The sequence below is a fragment of the Nothoprocta perdicaria genome, unplaced genomic scaffold (assembly GCF_003342845.1).
Source record: "Nothoprocta perdicaria isolate Ctin4 unplaced genomic scaffold, notPer1 scaffold_422, whole genome shotgun sequence".
Lineage (NCBI taxonomy): Eukaryota > Metazoa > Chordata > Aves > Tinamiformes > Tinamidae > Nothoprocta > Nothoprocta perdicaria.
In genome coordinates, this window is record NW_020455669.1 from 187,719 (window position 1) to 208,083 (window position 20,365).

The following is a 20,365-nucleotide window of genomic DNA, read 5'->3' on the forward strand; positions in this document are numbered from 1 at the left end:
CATTCACAACTGGGAATGTGAGAGGAAGAACTTGTCTTAACTCTCTCAAGTTCTTCAAGGTGGTAAGTGAGATGGTGCACTGGGTGGTGAGATAGGGGCATATAAGCAATGCCAGAAGTTGAAGTGTTTATATGCCTTCACAGGCAGCTACATGATGGAGAAAAGTGTCTGGCCTTCTCATACTAGGAAAAACGTATTTCTTAGCACGGCTTTTTTCTTCATGATATGGTAAACATTACAGCTTAGTTCGGTGGCTTCTTTTGTGTGTCCCCGTGTGATTTTTTTTTCCTTATGTAAATGAAAAATAGTAAATAAAAATTGTTATATTTGATAGACTCTTGATCACAGACATGAAGCACCATATATCTTTAGTTTTAATTCCTTGCTAAATTGCAGCAGTAATCAAATATTATAATCCATTGTATGCATTTGAAGGAAGTAAAATCACCATGATGTGAAAGAGTGCAAAAAAACCCACTCCTCTGGCAAAGCCACATTTGCAGTACCCCTGAAAGAGTCCACAGAAAACAACAGCAGTTGCTATAGTATTTTTATATAGTATTTTTTCATTTAGAATTATGAGGTCAAAAAAACCATGAATGATAATAAAACTTGTTTGTAGAAGTTGTCCTGAATGCACTGATCTCTTTGGAGTTACCTGACACAGCCAGCATTGAGACCAGCAGAAGTCTGATGAATTCTACATCCAGGGATTTATTCTGAACTTGTAGCTTTTCTGGTTGTGAAGAACAGCTCCCAGACAAAATTAGTGTGATATCTGAGTTTGCCTGGGTCTGAAACCAGCTTGAAATAAGGACACTATGCTGACTTACCCCATTGATAATGAACGTGATGCAAAGTCACAAACCTACAGAGCTATTAGAGCAAACACTCAGCACCCCATTGATATGTTTCACCCTAAATTCACATAAAATTGTTTAGTGTTCCATTTTTAATCTGAATAAAAACCCTTGAGTTAATGAAGAGAGCAATTCTCCTAGTAGCAGCTTTGCAAAATATTTGGATATGAATTTACGTATCTAGACTAGCAGTCTTTCAGTCTGCTATTGTGCAGGGCCACACGTGAGGTTCACAGCGGGAAATCCGTGATTTGTAGGTGGCACAAGCAGTTACTCCTTTAAGCTGAAGAAAGAGTGTGTTGTATTTGTATTCAAAAGAACAACTGTAGACATGTGTTACATTGAATTTAATCTGTTTTCAGAAGGAAATAAGGCATACATAATTGCACCAAGTTTCTGTGTAACAACTTGAGCCTGCTGTGAATCTGAGTCTGTACGAACCAAATCTGACAACCCAGACAGGTCTCGTGGACATTAAGTTCTTACAAGTCTCACAAAAACAACTGAATAATGGTGGGGAAATCCTACTTGTGCCCCCAGTAAAAGAAGGACTGCATTGAACACCAGAGAATTCACATGAGCAAACTCATTTCAAATGCTGGAGAAGCTTTAGTCAGAGCTTAGCCCTTCCTGGCAAAGGACTCTGGCCAATGATAAAAATCAAAAAAAGAAGAGGACTACCACTCATAGCAGCATCATTTTTAGGAGGTCAGCAGTGACTTTGACCTCCTCTGGAGGTAAGGTGAAGGTGCTGGGGGCCGGCTTCTTCACACCCAACAGGATGCAGAAGACCATTTACCTCCCACAGAGCTGGTGGGCTCTTGCAGAAGGATATTTTTCATATTTAGTCTAAACTGTCAAAAGAATTGGCATGGTTCTAAAACCAGCTAGCTTTTTAAGCAAGAGGAAAATGTTTTTGCTTCAGGAGCTGTGTTCTTGATAAATATTTATAGTTGTTAGGAGATGATTACTCTGAGAAATCTACTCTGAGGTGAAAAGCAGCCCTGGAACAGCACATTTATGTCTTTTCCAGATTTTTTGGCCTTTTAAGTAGCAATGTGAGAAGTAAGACTGATTTAGAAATACAGTGTTGTCCTAAATAGAGGAAAATACAATGTAATGGGCAAAGTGGATGGTGATTTTTTTAAAAGATCTGGAGAGCAATCTAATAAACCTATCTGAAATTCTTGCAAAAAGTGCTTATTGGTGCATCTTCCTAAATGAGGTCCTAGTGTCCAAAGCTCTATTCAGTGATTTCTGAAATCTGGGAAAAATACTGCCATGCAGAATCATAAGATACATATTCAAAGATATCACACTGAAGTTAATGAATAATATAATTCAAATATTGCATGTACGAAGGAAAGCATGTCTAGCACCTTCCAGTGGATGGCTCCTAAAAGGATTTGCCACAGCAGCAGAGTCTGCCTCTGCAAATTGTACTCTAGTATCTTGCTTCTGACTGTGAGAGCTTTGTCTGACTCAAGGCTGCTGTTAATAGTGTGCTGTGGAACGTGATCATTTATACTAATAAGCCTGCTTAAAACAAGAAGCTCTTTCACTTGGGATTTAGCCAGGATTTTAACCCAGAATCCTTGAACCAAAAAAATATATATATATATGTATACATATTTTAATATATATATTTAAGATAGACTGTTTAATCCATTCAGTGCATTTCCTTAGGAAATACAAAAATGTGAGCACAGTAAAATCACATATGATTTACACCAGCTACTAGTGAGAATGTATTTCTTGGGCAATGTAAATCCTGGGAAAAATACAAATGAAGGTTGCCTTTGGATTACATTTTCAGCAAGCGCTCACATCATAAAATTCTTCAGTCATCAGAGATATTAATGTGCAGTACAAAAGCTACTTTTAGATTTTATTGTTTGCATACCCTTTACCTCACATTCAGTTCTCAATCTTTCTTAATACAAAGCCTCTATAATTTCAAATCTAGTAGATACTTCGACACCAGAGTGTGGAGAATATATGAAAAATAGAAGGAAGGATGAAGATTACTCAGAAGGATAAAAAATAGTAAGAAATGTCAGACACATAAACTGGAGGACACACATGGAAGGAATTTTTTGAGAGTCCAAAAAAAACTTCCTCCTTAGGATAGGTTAAAAAAAAGGATTGATTCAACCAAGTAAAATTTTCTGTTGCTCAACATAGAGTCTACAGCCTACCAAGTATCAAACAGCTGTATACAATTTATTATGCAGAAATATATTTAAAATAATTCCTTCCATTTTATTCATGGAACTAGGCCTTTTTTTGTTTGGTTGGTTGGTTGGGGTTTTTTTTGTTACACTGAAAAAAACACATCAATTATTGCAATATTTTCACATTTCTGGCCTGATCCAAAGTCACCTGGAATTAACAAGCCAGAGATCAGTGGAAGGTCTCACGCAGACTTTACATAAACCTCTGATATCTAATAGCTGTTTCAGCCCTTGGATGCCTCACACAGGGACTGCGGCAGGTTGTACGCACTACCCAAATGCTCGGGCTGTTACTTTCTCTCCCCTCCCCTTCAAAGCCTCCCTGCAGCCACCCTTTTCAGAGTGCTATTTGTAGCAATGCTCCCCCTTGGGTGTGCTTTGGTAGCCTGGAGGCTCTGCCTGCAAGCTTCGTAGAATCACAGAATGCTCAAGGTTGGAAGGGACCTCAGAGGTCATCTAGTCCAACCTTCCTGCTCCAGCAGGGACACCCAGAGCACGTGGCACAGGGCTGCATCCAGGCGGGTTTGGAAGATCTCCAAAGAAGGAGACTCCACAACCTCTCTGGGCAGCCTGTGCCAGGGCTCTGGCACCCTCACTCTCAAGAAATGTTTCCTTAAGTTCCTGGGGAACTTTCAGTGCTTCAGTTTGCTGCCATTACCTCTAGTCCAATCGCTAGAAAAGAGGCCGCCCCCTCCTCCTCACTGCCTCCCTTGAGGTATTTATAGACACTGATCAGGTCCCCCCTCAGCCTCCTCTTCTCCAGGCTGAACAGGCCCAGCTCCCTCAGCCTTTCAACTGCACATGAAACACAAGTCTGGTTCTGAAGGCAACCCTTACTGGACAGTGCAGACTCTGATCACATTATGCTGAAACAGGGACATGGACAGAGTGCGTGACATCTGCTCCTGCGCTGACTCCATGAATGGTGACCTGAGCAGGACCTTCTGAGAGGAGCGAGACTCCTTCACAGTGTCCAAGGACCAGTGAAAACAAGTGTTGAAAATGCTGATGTCAAATACAGGGAGATGGTGGCATCTCAGATATGAACTGAGACATGATGTGGGTGTGTCTGAGGACAGAAAGAGTGTTTGTGGATCAAGTTTTCTAATCTTCATAAAAGAAGTTGAAACCAGCAATTTCCATCCACTCCTGTCTTCTTTCTACCACTGCTGATGCAAGGGCAGAACTTGGTAGCACAGATGGGGCTGGCAGACACAGTGGGAGGCACAGGAGGATCTGCTGAGTAGGTGTTCTCTATCCTGGCTTCCCATTAAATCGCTTTATATGGGATGAGAATTTATATCCAGGTCAGTGTGCCAGACTCTGTTCAATGTTTTCAAATAGGTCTCATTTTTTCCACATTTGGGCAGAGAGCCTGTGCCAGCATGTACAACGGTTAAATAGAGGAAAACATGTCTCCCGGTATTTTAAACGAGAACTGTCTTCACTGATAGAAATACAGCTTTTGGTTTTGAGAGTGTTGGTCGTGCCTGGTAAGAATTTGCTCCCTTAGAATTCAGGAAAAGAAGGACAGAAAGAAGGGCAGAAGGGCAGAAGGAAGGAAGGAAGGGCAGAAGGAAGAGAGGAAGGGAGGAAGAGAGGAAGAGAGGGAAGGAGGGAGGGAGGGGAGGGAGGTAGAGAGCGGAGGGAGGGGAGGGAGAGAAGGGAGGGAGGAAGGGAGAAAGAGAGAGAGAGAGAGAGAAAGAAAGGAAAGAAAGAAAGGAAAGGAAGGAAGGAAGGAAGGAAGGAAGGAAGGAAGGAAGGAAGGAAGGAAGGAAGGAAGGAAGGAAGGAAGNGGAAGGAAGGAAGGAAGGAAGGAAGGAAGGAAGGAAGGAAGGAAGGAAGGAAGGAAGGAAGAAAGAAAGAAAGAAAGAAAGAAAGAAAGAAAGAAAGAAAGAAAGAAAGAAAGAAAGAAAGAAAGAAAGAAAGAAAGAAAACAACTGTCATTTTTCCCCCATGAAAATACACAACAGACTTAGTTTAATGTATTTTGTCTGACTTCCAAGGTCATTGTGAAAAAAAAAAGGACAGGATAATATTTCACATCTGTTTAGTAATGAACATAATGGAAATTAAAACATATGCTAGCTCAGAAGCTGCAGAGGAGCACACGCAGCAGAAACCGGTGATTCATAAGCCACGCTCGCCCTTCCCAAACCAAAACTCCTGGCTGATTTATGAAGTGCTGCGTTGCTGCCTAGTGGTGAAACGTGAAAGCTCCCTCTCACTGGCAGTCACTAAAGGCTTCTTGCCCCTATAACTGTGAATGCTCTTGCCCATATAAGTACCTTCGTTTACATATTTACATTGCACGTAGCTTTCATTCCACAAAACCAGCACCCACACTTGCATACTGTCGGACGGCTGCAGGATTCAATACAGACTCTGTAGTCGGGCACAGATGAACTTTGTCCAGTTGTTTCAGAAGCCTGCTTTTAATCTTTCCTGCTCATACACACGCATTCCTTGCCTGAAATAGGTAGATGCAGTGGCAGCTGAGTACAAGATAATGCAGCATTCTGAGTGCAAGGACAGGACAAAAAAAAAAGTTTAAATGCTGACCTGCTTTGTCACGGGAAAGTAGCTTGGATAAGATAATGGATTTCTAAAGAAACAGTAAAGTTACTCAGATCTACACTCTTGCTTCTCTTCTACTGCCTTACCCTGAATCCTTTTTCAGAGGAGCCACTCACTATCTCTTTTTATCCCAAACTCTCCCAAGAGTCATTCCAGTCTTCCCTGGTCTCATCTAAGTCTACTGGTATTCTTCCAGACATTGCTGTTGCCCCAGCACTTCAGTCTGTATGTTCAGTGCTATTGATGCCCATTGCCTCATTTTTCTTGGCCAACATAGCTGTTCACTTATTAAAGTTCAACTGACAAGCACTGCCTTCAAAATAGGAATCAATATAATTATCAGCATTAACTAAAGGCTTTAAGCCTTTTATTTACTGCATCTGGGCATCAATTTTTACTGCACCTAGGCATCAATTTCTTGAGTGTTCTACAGATTGCATTTGCAGTATTTCTTTTTTAAGGGATGTATGATAAGCAGTACTACGCTTAGCCAAGGTTAAGGCACCTCGGAAAAGCTCAAGCCTGGAAGCAGCAGTCAGGTCATTAGTTTTCCTTGAGAATGCTGAGCTAATACATATACAATATTTTACCAATTTTTAAGGAAAATTTGAAAGTGAATTGGAAACTCAGGTTCAGCAGATCCTGGTGAGCCAATCAGCTTAAAAAGCAGTCCAGAAAAAAAAAGTAGTTAGAGGAGTGTAACATCTGTTGGAAGAGAGGCCCAGTCAAAACCTTAGCACACCTGTTTTCTTACCGCTTAATGGAAGCTTAAGCTCTTGAAAACATTTTGCTGTGTTACTAAGTTAGGGAAACCACAGCGGATGGTAGCTGCTCCAGAATAAGCAGAGTTTTAGATTTAGAAAGGGAATTAGAGTGTTTATAACCAGAACACCCATTCAGAATTAACCTTCTTGAGCAACTCAGCTCTCTGACTTCTAGTTGCCAAGAATACCAAAATATTGTCTTTTTCTAGAAAAAAAAAAGTGTTTGCATCCTGCACAAAATAAAGAGAAGATAAAATCTTGTTCCTGAAGAATTCTGACTGCTAGTGAAGAAGTATCATCTCCTCCAAATGATCCAATTAAAATCTCTCAGGGTTAAGGTTTTCAAAGCTGGAGGAAAGAGAGGGCAGTGTATCTTTCAGAGAGGTTTCCTTATGTTTTCCTTAAGCTTCTGTGAGTTAACTGGGCAGAGCACACAGCCTGTTGGATCCCAGCACCAGCACCTTGGGTCCATTTGAGCTCTCTCTCAGGAGAGAGGGCAGCTGGGAGAAGCTGCTGGAGCGCGCGGCACATGATAGAGCCAGGCACATCTGCGGTAGAGCCCCTGGGGAGAAGGAGAGCTGAGAGCTTTCCTACAAGCCGTGGAGCTTGTAGGCTGTTTGTCCTACATGAGGAGCCACTAAAATTTCCTGAAGGGAGGACAAGGTTAGAGGGAACGGTTTGGTTTCCAAACCCTCTTTTTTTTTTTTTCCCCCAGCCACTCTGTTAAGTGTTAATTTTACCTCATGTGTTTCTAACTGCAAGTCCTGCTCAATACAAATCAGCTTGGGGTCACATATTTGATAGGTTTTAGCATGTTTGCTTTGAGAGAAAGATCTAAGTAGCTCTTTCACAAAGCCATACCCAGGCTTTCTCGTCCCTTCAGCCCTTCGAAGGGCTCCCTGTGTCAATATTCTGTTAACTCCTGCAACACACGTTTCCAAGGAGATTAAACCCTACTGAAATAATGCAAAACCAAAGCTCACATGGAATGAAATCAGTGAGCTCGTTCCTCCTGACTTCAACATCAGGAATAGGCCTTTGAGAGAAATAGGACTTCTTTTAAAGAACATTGCTTAGTGAAAGCACAATAAATATACTGTTAAAGCAAACTGCTGAATGATCAGTTCCAATTCCTTTTAGATCTAGATCTTAAAGATCAGCAAAATGTGCTTTTGTACTGCCAGAGCACATCAGAGGTACTACTTGAGAAGCAGACATTGTGATATGTAGCCAATGGTTTATCAAGTAACTTCCATTAATAAACCTTTTATTCTTCTGTGATAAATAATGCATCCTGGCAGAACAGAATTAAATATACTATATTTTTCTATTTAAATGGAAAATATTAATCAGGAAAAAATGTTAATAATTAGAAAAATTAGATGCAACCCAATCCTAAAAGTGTTTTTCCCTTCTGAATTCTGTAATGAATGTAAGTAATCACCTGATACTGAACAATGTTATTATATCCCCAAATTAATTAGCCTTTTTAAAATTCTGGGTTTATATTATACTAGCTGGTGAAAATTTTAAGATACAGTTTTAAATCAGGTTGCGGAATGAGATAAAGGAGTTTGTGGAGCAGGCTTCTGCAAACTCCTGTGCCTTCATCTGTCCTGTAAGTGCAAATAATCAAGTTTTCTATACATCCCACATTTGAGAAACTGCATGGAGGATTTTTTAAGAAACTCCTTTAGGAAATAGATGTGTGTGTCTGTTGAAACAGATGTTGACCAATAGCAAATCTGGCAGACACAAAAAGAGAGAAAAGTACTTTGCATTTAGAGAAGTTGTGACAGACAGAGAGCAGATTTATTATACGCTTTTGATGATGCTAATGAACTGCTGTCACTGTTTGCCTGGTAACATACTAACGCAAATACTATAAAAGCAGGTTGCTTCAAAATGATCCTTTCAGAAGAGAATAAAAATGCAGCATTACAAATACGCTCGGACTCTCAGAATCATAGAATCATTGAGGTAGGAAGACATCACTTGAGATCACCTGGTTTAATACCTTCCTCGGAGCAGCACCAACTATATCAAGTTGCTCAAGGCCCTGTTCAGTCAAGTTTTGAATATGTCCAAGGATGCAGACCCCTCAGCTTTTATGGAGAATCTTCTCCAGGGTTCAATTACTCTCACAGTCAAAAGGTGTTTTCTGCTGTTGAAGTTGAATTTGGCCATTGCCCCTTCTTTCACTGGATTCCCCTGTGAAGAGAGAATCTTGGTTTACTGGTTGTAGCTGCTTTACCCTCTCCCATTTAAACATTTTGATAAGCTCCCCTGTGTCTTCTCTTCTTGAGGCTTAACAATGCTACCTTACAGCCTCTCCTCTTCCTCCCTCTTCTCTCCAGACCACTAGGTGGGGTGGAATCTCAAACTTTTAGGTCTGAAATGCCTTTTTTTTCCCCGCTGCTCATACGAGGTGAAATACAGAGAAAAGGGTGGGAGGAACCCTCCCTGTTTAGATGCTTTTGTTACATCTTATAGATGGGAACAGAGGCACAGAAAGTCCCAAATTCATTTCTCTTAGCTTTAGGTACCCATCTGAGACTGTTAAGTTAGGAGCCTTCTCTGAGTCAGGCACCTCAGTTGTCTGTACAGGCATCATGTAAAGATGTAAAGACTGACCAGCAACACCGAGAGGCAGTTTTCCCTCACCTGACAGTCCCTGGGGGCACGTTACTCTCACTCATAAGCTGTACGTGCTAATTTAAAGGGAGGTACACATCAATGCAGATGTCTTTACCATACAAATGAGACTAATAGCAAGGTAAATATTCGTAGCTGTTTTAGAAATTGTAGAGAATCTTTAAGCTTATTAAAGCTAGTAATTGCAAACCTGAGATATTGTGACACTTAAGAGTGTTTGTACTTTCTGATTTGTAATAGCATTCCTGTAAAAATATGCAATACCAAAAACACCAATTTTAACGAATATGCAGCACTTTGACAGAACATAATACCTAACATGGTAAAAACTATGTTAACACAGTGACTTTAGGAAACCTGGAAAAAAACAGAGGCAAATGCAGTGAGATTAAAGAAAAGGAAATTGATTCTCAGTATCCTTTTATCCTCAGTATCACAGCTATAGAAAACATAGCAAAGGCAGAACTCAGAAGGCAAGATTGTGTACATTTAGACAGAAAGAACTACTGATCTCAGCCCTAATCTGAAACATGCAGCTCCAAAGACCCACATCTGGAGAAAAAAAAAAAAAGAGAGAAAAGTAAGAAAAGTTATAGTAATATAAACACCTTTAAGCATGATTGCTACTCTATAGAGTGAGATCAATCCCTGCCAAATCCTAAATCTATCCCAAATCAAAGTAAATGTACTCTCCTCTCCCATACTGTGAGAAGATACAGGAGCTACACTATTTCAACTACATGAATGCAAGGATTGAAGTTACATATAAATGGCTCATGTTTGGATCTACTCAGTTAATTTTTGGCAGTAAAATTTGTTCACCTGTTGTTTTAAAGGATCGTCACATTTGTTTCATCCATGTTGTTTTTAGCAAAGAAATCTCTTACCACTATTATGTAGACATGTTGGCTGCTGCACTAAAGCAGATTCTGCTCCGGGTTAATGAACCTTGTAAAAGAGCCCATACAATATTTTCAAACAGATGTTACTCATCAAATGTAGGAAAACAACAACTCTGTAGCTAAAGCCACGACAAAGTTTTTCAAGCTTATCAAGGGATGGCATGGATGATTTGAGGCCTGGGAAAGGCAGTCGGGGACCTGACTTTAGAATTATTTTAATTTAGATATTATTTTACTTCCTTTCTAATTGATAATCCAAATTCCCCAAGTGATTTCCTCTGTTTCTTTTTGCACCATATTCATCAGAGTTGCTGCTCATAACCCTATCTTAGGCTGGTGAAAGCTAAATAATACTCCAATGGTTTGCTGTGCACTCCATGAATGAATAACGGCGCTTGCTACTCAGACTTTGCTGGCCTCTCTTTATGGTTCTCTGAAGGCAAAAGTATAAAAAAAACATTCTGCAAAGACTCCTCTATTCTGTATTCAAGGAAATGCTGTAATTGTAGCAGAATATTGCTTAACACTGGATGCAGCTGTGAGGGAAAGTGAGAAAATTCCTTCATGTCTGCTGCCAAAGTGCATTTATTTTACAGTTAACAAGAAGCACTTATAGCAAGACATAAAACAGAGAAGGACTTGCTCATTTGAAAAATAAAGGTTAATCAAATGTTGTAAAGTGGAAAACAAGGCAAATATTTTAATGCAGTCCCAGATGCGTTAAGTCAAGCAGGAGAAGCTATTCCTACTACTGTTTTCAGGAAGGGCAGCATTTGCTCTGTTTACTCAGCTTGAACGCATTTCATGCTGCCGCTGATGCACCGTGGGGAAACATGAATTGAATCAATTGGTGTTCTAGGCTGGAGCATTTTTCTCCAGCTTCCTACGGAAACCTCAGAGCCAAGAAGCTGTTTTTAGCAGTCCTGCACAGCCACAAGAGAGATGACACTCAATGGGAGCTATGGGCTTTAAGGTCACTAAATAGCAGGTACAACAATAGCAGGTCTTTTACGCAATCTGTTTCCCAGTTCTTTCCATCAACTTTTCTTTTATATCGTTATAGCATTCTGCCCTCTACCGGGCTCAAAAGCATGCAGTTTAGTGTAGGATGGCATAACTATCCTCCTTTTCTCAGGAACAGATGTGGGGAAGAAATGGGAAATATTTAGTAATTCAACTACAGCAGTGGGGCAAAGAAGCAGCTAACAAAATCCTTAACCTGAAGGTCAATAGACTGAAAATAATTTGTTTTCTAATGCATAATCTCAGTCAGCATTATGAAACAGGCTATATTTAAGGTCAAGCAATCACAAGGACCCACCTGAATTTACAATCATGAATGACTGTGTACAAACATATGTCTGTAAAGGAAAAGGAAGAATTTATGGACATGGTACATCTTCAAAGGATGCATACAAGCAAAAGGGACCATTTTGAAGGGATATTTTGCTTTCACAGATAAATGGCTCAAAAGTATGAATTAAGCATGGAAAAGGCATAGAAAATGTAAAGAGTTGTTGTCATAGGGGCTGCAAGGTCAGAAGCAGAAACAGGAGTCTGATTTCCACCTGCACCAGCACAAAAAGCAGAGGCAAAATAATAAAAATCTTTGAGAGAAAATAAGATTTCCAGATAGAGGAGTAATTGCCTATAAATAAACAAATGCTCAATGAGTCAATAAGAAACATCAACTCCTTCTCTTCCAACAACTTACTCTCCATACATTACAGAACATTTACTATGAACTAAGAAGCCTGGAAGGGCGACACAGCAGGGTGCATACAAGCCAGAGGATTTCTGATGTGCATTAATGATAACATCTTAGCAGAAGGGATTGAGGATCTGATGAATGGGGTCCTCTGCTGGACATCATTTGTCCAGTTCATGGACCTTGAATGCAAGGAAGAAGTAGTAAGGGATATAAAGTTTAATTCATATATCTATGACTATGGTGGCTATATAACTTTCATCCAAGATGAGAATGGTGTTTTTACTATCTGAAAATTGGTCAGAGCTCTGGAACATTCACAACAGGTTTTAGATATTATTTATTTGGCACCTTACTTCATCTCAGTTGCTGATCTTGCTTTCTTACAACTTCCCTCCCTCCTGAACCATTTCCTGAACCTGACACACCTTACTCATCTTCTTAACTTGTATTAAGGCTTCTTTTTATCACATGCTCTGGTCCACTGACTTGGCCTCTTCTCCGCTTCAAAGATGGAAGTTGAAATTGTCTTGAAATTATGTGCAGAAGTCCCCAAGCTGATTTGTGTCTGAAACTAGGCAAACAAATTTAATTTGGTATTTGGAGTTTTAATAAAGAGCCTTGCTGTAGACTCACAGAAATAATTTTGGTTTAATATAAAATAGAGTCTGTAAATTAAAAGAAAGGAAGTATAGTAATTATTATATGTGATAAATCAGACATAAGAGTAGGAGAAAAAGTAATGGAAGGCTATTTTGACAGATACTCTATCGGATTGCTGATTGTTTTTAAAAAATGTCTAAGATTCCATTGCATTCAAGCTAATAAGAACTTAATTTATCTAATTAAATTTGTCCTTTAACTATGTTAAACTAATAAGCCTCTAGTTTTGTTCTTATGTTCCTCTTCTTGACAGTATATGTATATGTTAGAGTCAAGATCCTGTTAATTATCTGTTTACTTAGCTCTTTTTGGATTTCATATGCCACATAGCAGCATGATATCCAAATGCTAGTTATCTTTTGAGGATATTTGTGAGTATAATGAGTATATGAAGCCAAATTTAGGTCTGCAAAGCAGTTCCAACAAGGCAAGTTTCTCCTCAGCAGGAATGCTGATATGGCTTGCGTTTTCCCCCACGGATGCCTTGAGTCATAAATGCATTTGTATACCTCATAGACTTTCTTTTATTAATATTTTCTGGAAATGTTTCTGTTGGCTTAATGATTGCAGGATAGTATCTGTGATCTATTGAACTTTGATCAGAGTACCTCATAAACCCTGTTTGCAGATGATGAATAGAAGTTTTGTGCACTTGAATATAAGACACTATTTCCTAACAGGTATTCCAAATATAAAAAGTTGGATGTAAAAGCTGCTACTGTTATCGCTCTATAGTCTCTACTATATTCCAATTCTTGAAAATAAAAAAATAGATTTTATTATTGCCAGCTACTCAGACTTCCCACTCAGCACTCTGAGTGCTATGGCAGTATTGTCACAACATATGCTCACTCTGTCTTTAAGTTAAAACTGCCCTGTAGACAGACACCGAGTCTATCACAAAGAAGGACCATCATAACTTTAAAATTTTCATCTTCTTGTATAACGCTTGTGATGCAGTGTAGTACCCTGCTTTCAGGTAACTATTCACCTAGCCCACAGAAATCACTCATCTATCATCTAATTGTTACAAGAATCAATGTGACAATATTAACAGGCACGAGAAAAGATGTTCCTTGGAGGACACAGGCTTGGTTTCTCATGCAATACACCTACTTTTTCTCTTAGCCCACTCCTCCAAATTCTCCAGAAACTATTGCTCACTATGATCACCTGCACCCATATACTGCTATGGAAGGTAGAGCACAAGTTGGCACAGAAGGAAGCAAAGACAGACTGTTAGCCCTCACAGGAAAACAGAATCCTATGTCCTTAGGGTAAATGCAGAGAATCCAGCCTCTGCTTATTTTTTTCTTTTTCGGGAAAGAACAGAACTTTTGCCCCAACAAATGGACCTCAAAAACAAGAAGACAAGGCACTGAGGACCTACATGGTAATGTGGCCTGACTTGTGCCCCACAAGCTGATCAGAATGCTCATGTGATGGTGTCGGCACAGGTCCTCTTCATCGGAAAATACCGGCTCAGCTCTCCCAAGGCCCAGAACCAATTAAAGGGCAGTAGTGACAAATACGCAGTTCCTAAATCACCTGAATCTGAACAGAATCTACTAGAATTGAAAATTGCCAATCTGAGGCAATTCTTTTCATTAAATCTTGAAGACTTGCTACAAATAACAGAGATCTGGCCATCAACTACTTACTATGTTCAGAATTGTTATGTTTTATAATAAAGTTGGGTATGAGGACTGGTTTACTTATGTTCCTAAATATCACTTTTAGGCAGCTGCATTTTTTTCCACTCTTCTCAGAACCTTTATTTGATCTCTTGAAAACTGATCTTCTTTCAGAAATCAGATATTGAGAAAATAAATATCTATTAATGTTTTAAATTCAGGTTTATGCTAACACCTGAAAGGTTAGAACCATAATCAAATCTGAAAATGAAGTTACTTTTTCTGTTATTTTTGCTATCTATGTACATGTAATTTTTTTTGTTTCTTGGACGCATGAGCCATTCTGAAATGATAGCATAAAATAGTTAAAAATTGCATTCTGGTCTTAATATCATATAAAACCTAGAGTAACTTACCAAATAGACATTCTTCACACTGCACTAACTTTCACTTCAGACTTCCTTCCAAGATATGCCTGATAGGAATAATTACTATGGTAATGATAGCCAAGCTGTAAACACATGATGAGATGTGAATAATAGAGCGTGCAATATATAATTATTGGTTGGCAATCAGTTTTTCTTTCCGTTTATAGTACTTAGCAAGAAGATTCTTTCAAATGAGATCAGAAACAGGTTTAGGCATCTCAGAAGTTCAAGTAAAATAGAACTGATGGGAATGAAAATAGTTTCGTTCCCCCTTCATGTCATCAGCCTTTCCCTGAAGTATAAAACACCTTCCTTTTGCTGAGATTCACAAGTGTCTCTCACAGACATTTGTGTTAGTGTTTTCCAAAGTCACTTTCTTTTTCTCTGTATGAGCTTGCTGTAGGAGCAATAAAATTGCCCCTACTTTTACACTGTCCTGGACTGCCAGAAGAATGGAATGGGCAATAATGAAAAATTTTTCTTACATATATCTCAATATGCTGCTCAGAAAAGACACTAAGATTTACATACCTCTTCCTTTTCTATGTGACATTAGATACAATGGCTTCTCAAAAAAATAATTGTTCTTTATGTTTTTCACTTTCCTGTTCTCACAATGCCGACTTGTAATCTTGCATTGATGTTGTTTGAAAGTCATTGAAAATAATAATTTTAATATGCTTCTTACTTTTTTTCAAACTTTTTAGAGCTAACTTGTTAGTCTGTGAGTTTTCTAGCAGCCTGGCCTTCATTTTTGATGATACTCTAAATGACATGACTTCCTAACACAAAAAAATTTCATTCTTTGCCTTGATAAAATTTTACTATGATTGACCTTGTGCCAAATGTCATCTAGTACATTTTTCACTAGAAGTTGCTTGGGAACTTTTGAATTAAACATGCAAATCACACTATTTTCCCAAACTTCCAGAGTAGCAACACATCAGGCTTTGGGTCAGACCTGAAGGACTTACTAAATATACTGAGACTTAAGAACCTTAAGCAGCAATCACCACATGGTAAAGTGTCCCACATTTAGTATGGATTCTATAGTACATTGGCACTCCTTAGCAACATGCAAGGCAGGATGAAGAATTCTGGAGAGGCCCCAGGCAACTGGAGACTTGCTAGTGTGACATCCATCGACAAGAAGGGGTTGGATGGAGGATCTAGGAATTCAGGCATGTCAGCCAGACCCTGGTATCAGGAAAAGTTATTGAGCAGATCATGTTGAGGGTGATCACACAGCTTGCGGAGGACAAAAAGGGGATCAGGCCCAGTCAAGATGGGTCCTGCCTGACCAATCTGACCTCCTTTTATGACCATGTGATGCGCTTAGTGGATGAGCGAGAGGCTGTGGATGTGGTCTACTTAGAGTTTAGTAAGTACTTTGACACAGTCTCCCACTGCATTCTCTTGGAGAAGATGGCAGCCCGTGGCTTAGACAGGTGTACTCTTCACTGGGTGAAAAAATGGCTGGCTGTCTAAGCCCAGGGAGTGGTGGTGAATGGACATAGATCTCTCTGCTGACTGGTAAGCGGCATTTCCCAGGGGGTTAGTGTTGGGGCGGGTACTCTTTGATATGTTTATCAATGATCTGAATGAGGGGATTGAGAGTGTTGGTTGGCAGCCAGCAGTGTGCGCAGGTAGTTAAAAAGGCCAATGTCATCCTGGGTTGTATCAGGACTAGCATAGCCAGAAAGACTAGGAAAGCGATGATTCCCTTGTATTCAACATTGGTGAGGTCACACCTCAAATCCTGTGTTCAGGTTTGGGCCTCTCACTACAAAAAGACATTGAGGTACTAGAGTGTGTCCAAAGAAGGGCAACAAAGTTTGTGAAGGGGCTGCAGCACAAACCTTATGAGGAGTGGCTGAGGATTCTGGGATTATTTAGTCTGGAGGAGACTCAGGGTAGACCTTATTGCTCTCTACAACTACCTGAAATGAGGTTGTAATGAGGCAGGGGTCAGCCTCTTCTCCAAAATAACTACCAATAGAACAAGAGGAAATGGCCTCTAGTTGAGCCAGGGGAGATTCAGGTTAGATGTTAGGAAAAAATTCTGCACAGAAAGAGTGCTGAAGCATTGGAACAGATTGCCCAGGAAAGGGATGGAGTCACCATCCCTTGTAGTGTTCAAGAAACGTGTAGATGAAGCACTTAGTGACATGACTTAACAGGCATGGTGTTGAAAGGCCATTGTTGTTTGGACTTGATGACCTTGAAGGTCTTTTCCAACCATTATGATTCTATGATTCTAATTCTTCTTTATCAGGCAACAATGATGCCTGATTTAAACTTGACTATGGAAACTTTGGTGAGAGTATTTTCCCACTTGTTTCCAAGCCACTAGACCAAGGGAGAGCACTCAGCTACACACAGCCCAGGATGGCACAGAATATCAATAATGAATAACAGACCCACATTTCAACCAAAGATTCTTCTTCTTCACTGGAAGCAGCTTGCCAGACTTCTGAGTTCAATGTAAGATATATTTGTTTCACCTAGATTTTAATGGGGTGTTTTAAGGAAAGTTTTTCAGATCATTTTATTTTCCAGCTTCAGATGCAGTATCATACATTTTGCATTGCTGCTCCACTTGGATTTTCTCTGCCTAAATAGCTTTTTGAAGTTACGATAACTGAGGATATTTAAAAGTGAAAAGACAGTGCATCAATCAACACTACATAAATAAGTAGATACCTTACAAAGTACTTGGCATAGCTTACAAATGATGAAATGAAGATTAAAAGGCATTTTATGACTAATAACTTTGAAACAGTACATTGAAACTCCCAACAGTACATTTTAAAATCTTTTGTGCAGTATGGTTTTAGATTGCCAGTCTGGAGGGAATGTCATTGTCCCCTTTGTGGGGTTGGACTGCAGACAGAGAAATGAACTTTCCTCCTATTCAGTTCAGTTAATTTCCTGTTCTGCTTAATTTCATTCCATTAGTGTTCCATGTGTAAAAGGTTCTCTTTGTAAGCAGCTAATTGACACATAGCCCGTTAAATTCTTGAAAGCCCCAATCTCATGATATGAGAGCAGCATATTAGTGTCTCAATGAGAAAAAAAAATATCGTGAGAGGTTAGCTGTCAAATTTCTCCTTCTTGATAGCAGATTATCGTGCCTAATTTAGGAATTTAGGAATATTACTGGCACTGAGGGCTGGCAGGAGCAGGTCTTGAGTACAGTAGAGAAAAATTGAGGTATCCCAGGTTAGCAGGATATGCTGACCTATTGTGTGGAAATGAAAATAATGACGTAGGACACAGACCCTAGCAAACCAGGTGTTACCAGTGCTGAGGCAAAAGATGTTCATAATTACATGTGGACATCCTGTGTTTTTTTGTGAAGCTGGAAAACTTCAACTCATCCGCTAACTGTGATACATGGACTGCTGGTGAAATGCAGATCATCTTAGGGTGAAACATGTCAGAATTTGGGGAAGAATCATCCTTCTTACGCTGAGCTTAGCTCCATGTGCCTTATGACTGCTTATCTTGAAGCAAATCTGCCAAACAGTCAGGGAGCCTGTTCTTAACTTCTGTAAGTAGTTATGCGGAAAATAAATAAATAAATAAATAAAACAGATCTGGGGAAAGTTTCCCACCTCTAGTCACTAATATGTTTGCAAACAGATGGGTTGTTTTCAGGTCCTGTTCCCTTCTAATTTCTGCAGGGAAATGCCAGTCCACAACAGGTGGCATTAGCTCTCCACATGTTGTGTTGATACTGAGGTGGTCCTTTAAACAAGCTACCTTTGTTTAATGCTATCTGGGGACAAGCATCTAAAGCAGGTTTCCTAATACAGAGACTACTAACACCTTGGGAATACTAATAGTGGTAGTGCTAGTGGTTTGCAGGCTGTGTGGCTGCCTCACCAGGACACATAGCTCTTTCAGACTTGTTCTTTACATCTCCTATGAGAAAAGGCAGAAAAGAACAAATGCTGAAGTCTGCTCTAGAAGAAGCAAGCCTAATACAATTGTGATGTTTTCTTTTGTATCTGTGAAATTGTATAATGCTGTTTATGCAGAATTCTCTCTTTCTCCATGGGTTGTGAGCATAACAGACGTCAGTTTTTGTTTGAGAAAAGATTCTTAGCCTTAGCTGAATACGCTGTCCAAGTGCCTGCAGCTAAAGTAAAAGATCTTTTGTAGGAACTACTTGTTACCACTCAGTTTTACCAAATGTTCACATGTGTTGTTCTTTAGCATATGAGTAACCTTGACCTTGTTGAGTCAAAGGATCAAGCACATACTTAGCTTGACATATGTTTAGCACTAACTGGATTGGAGCCTAGTGCATTAGCAGCATAGTAAGGGCATTTTGACACTGCATTATTGTTTTTAAAGTCTATATTAAGTTACATAATTACATCAATTACTACATTAAGTTACATAAACTGTGTACATCAAGAATAAACATGCTTTTTTTCTTTCACACTTTGCAGAACGAGGCTCAAAAGGACATCTTGATCTCACAGAACTAATAGGAGTTCCTCTCCCTCCCTCCGTCTACTTTATCACGGGCTATGGAGGGTTTCCAGCTTACAACTTCGGCCCAGATGCTAACATCGGCAGATTGACAAGTGCTATAGTGCCGCTGCCTTTCTACAGAGATTTCGCTATCGTGGTTACAGTGAAACCAAACAGTGATCGGGGAGGAGTGCTCTTTGCAATAACAGATGCCTTTCAGAAAACTATTTACCTGGGAATGAGGCTTTCACCGGTTGATGACAACACCCAGAGAATAATTATGTACTACACAGAGCCAGGTTCCCATATTTCCCGAGAGGCTGCTTCGTTCAAAGTACCAGTGATGACTAACAGGTGGAACAGATTTACAGTGACTGTGCAGCGAAATGAAATTGCTTTGTTCATGGACTGTGAAGAGTATCAGAGGATTCAGTTTCAGAGATCAAATCGAGCCTTGATGTTTGAATCTGGCTCTGGTATATTTGTTGGCAATGCAGGAGCAACAGGATTAGAGAAATTCACAGTAAGTACCATTGACATATTCACATGTCTCAGCACTGTAAATATGAGCTCTCTATCCGATAAATTCTACTTGCAATGCCTAAATCTTAAGTTAAGTTTAGGATACAAATTACATAACTCACATTTACCATACCAGGCTGTTATTTGGGCAGTGCAGATATATAAGAATTGTAGTTTAAAATTCAGATATTGTTAGGACCTCCAAAGTTTATTAATGGTCCAGCGATAGACCTCAGTGTTGAGAGTGAGTGAAGGAAAATTTGAAACTATTATTAGTTAGGTTATTCCACATAGAACACCAGGAAGATGTGATACTATGAATTATATACAAATCAGACCAAGAAAGTACATCAGAGATTTGGAAGATGAAGATCTGTCTGTAAGTTGTATACCATTTGAAGCTTATTAGGCACTCTAGAAAAATCGAACAGACATAACCATTACTAAAAGCTCCTGAGCCTTAAGAGGTTGCATGAAAGCATCTTGCTGTTGGGCCTAGCCAAGAATTTTCAGCTACTGAACTTCCAAATGCAAATACAAAAGCTGTCAAAGTGCAAGATTTTGGCAAGCTGCCAGACTGAAATTGAAATGTCACACTTTCTTTGTGTTTTTATGTCTCCTTTGTGTAGTAGATACAATTTTGTGAAACTAATGTCTCTTAAATTAGTAAAGCAGCAGTGCAGATCTGAGCAGATCCTTTACTTGGGTAAAAGAGGATGCTCTCTCCGAAGCTCAAATGTCTTTACAGTTGGTGAGCTCTAATAAGCAATGACAAAACTGCCCACTAGTGCTACCTTTCGTTGCAGATATGAGTGGATGAGTGGACTATTGGGAAAGCTTGATTGGTAAGCAGGAGTGAGAAATATTTAACAAAATCAGAGCATTTTGGTACTCCACCTGGAAAATATGTGTGATGATTATTGGTGATGATTT

General features: G+C 39.5%; 1 protein-coding gene across 1 annotated transcript in view; it reads left to right on the top strand.

Moving 5' to 3' along the window:
* Positions 1-20,365, top strand: part of COL15A1 (collagen type XV alpha 1 chain) — a 115,199-nt gene that overhangs the window by 23,873 nt on the left and 70,961 nt on the right. Inside the window, exon 3 of the mRNA XM_026046158.1 lies at positions 18,886-19,433. Coding sequence (XP_025901943.1) covers positions 18,886-19,433 — 548 coding nt within the window. The remainder of the gene's footprint in view (positions 1-18,885; positions 19,434-20,365) is intronic.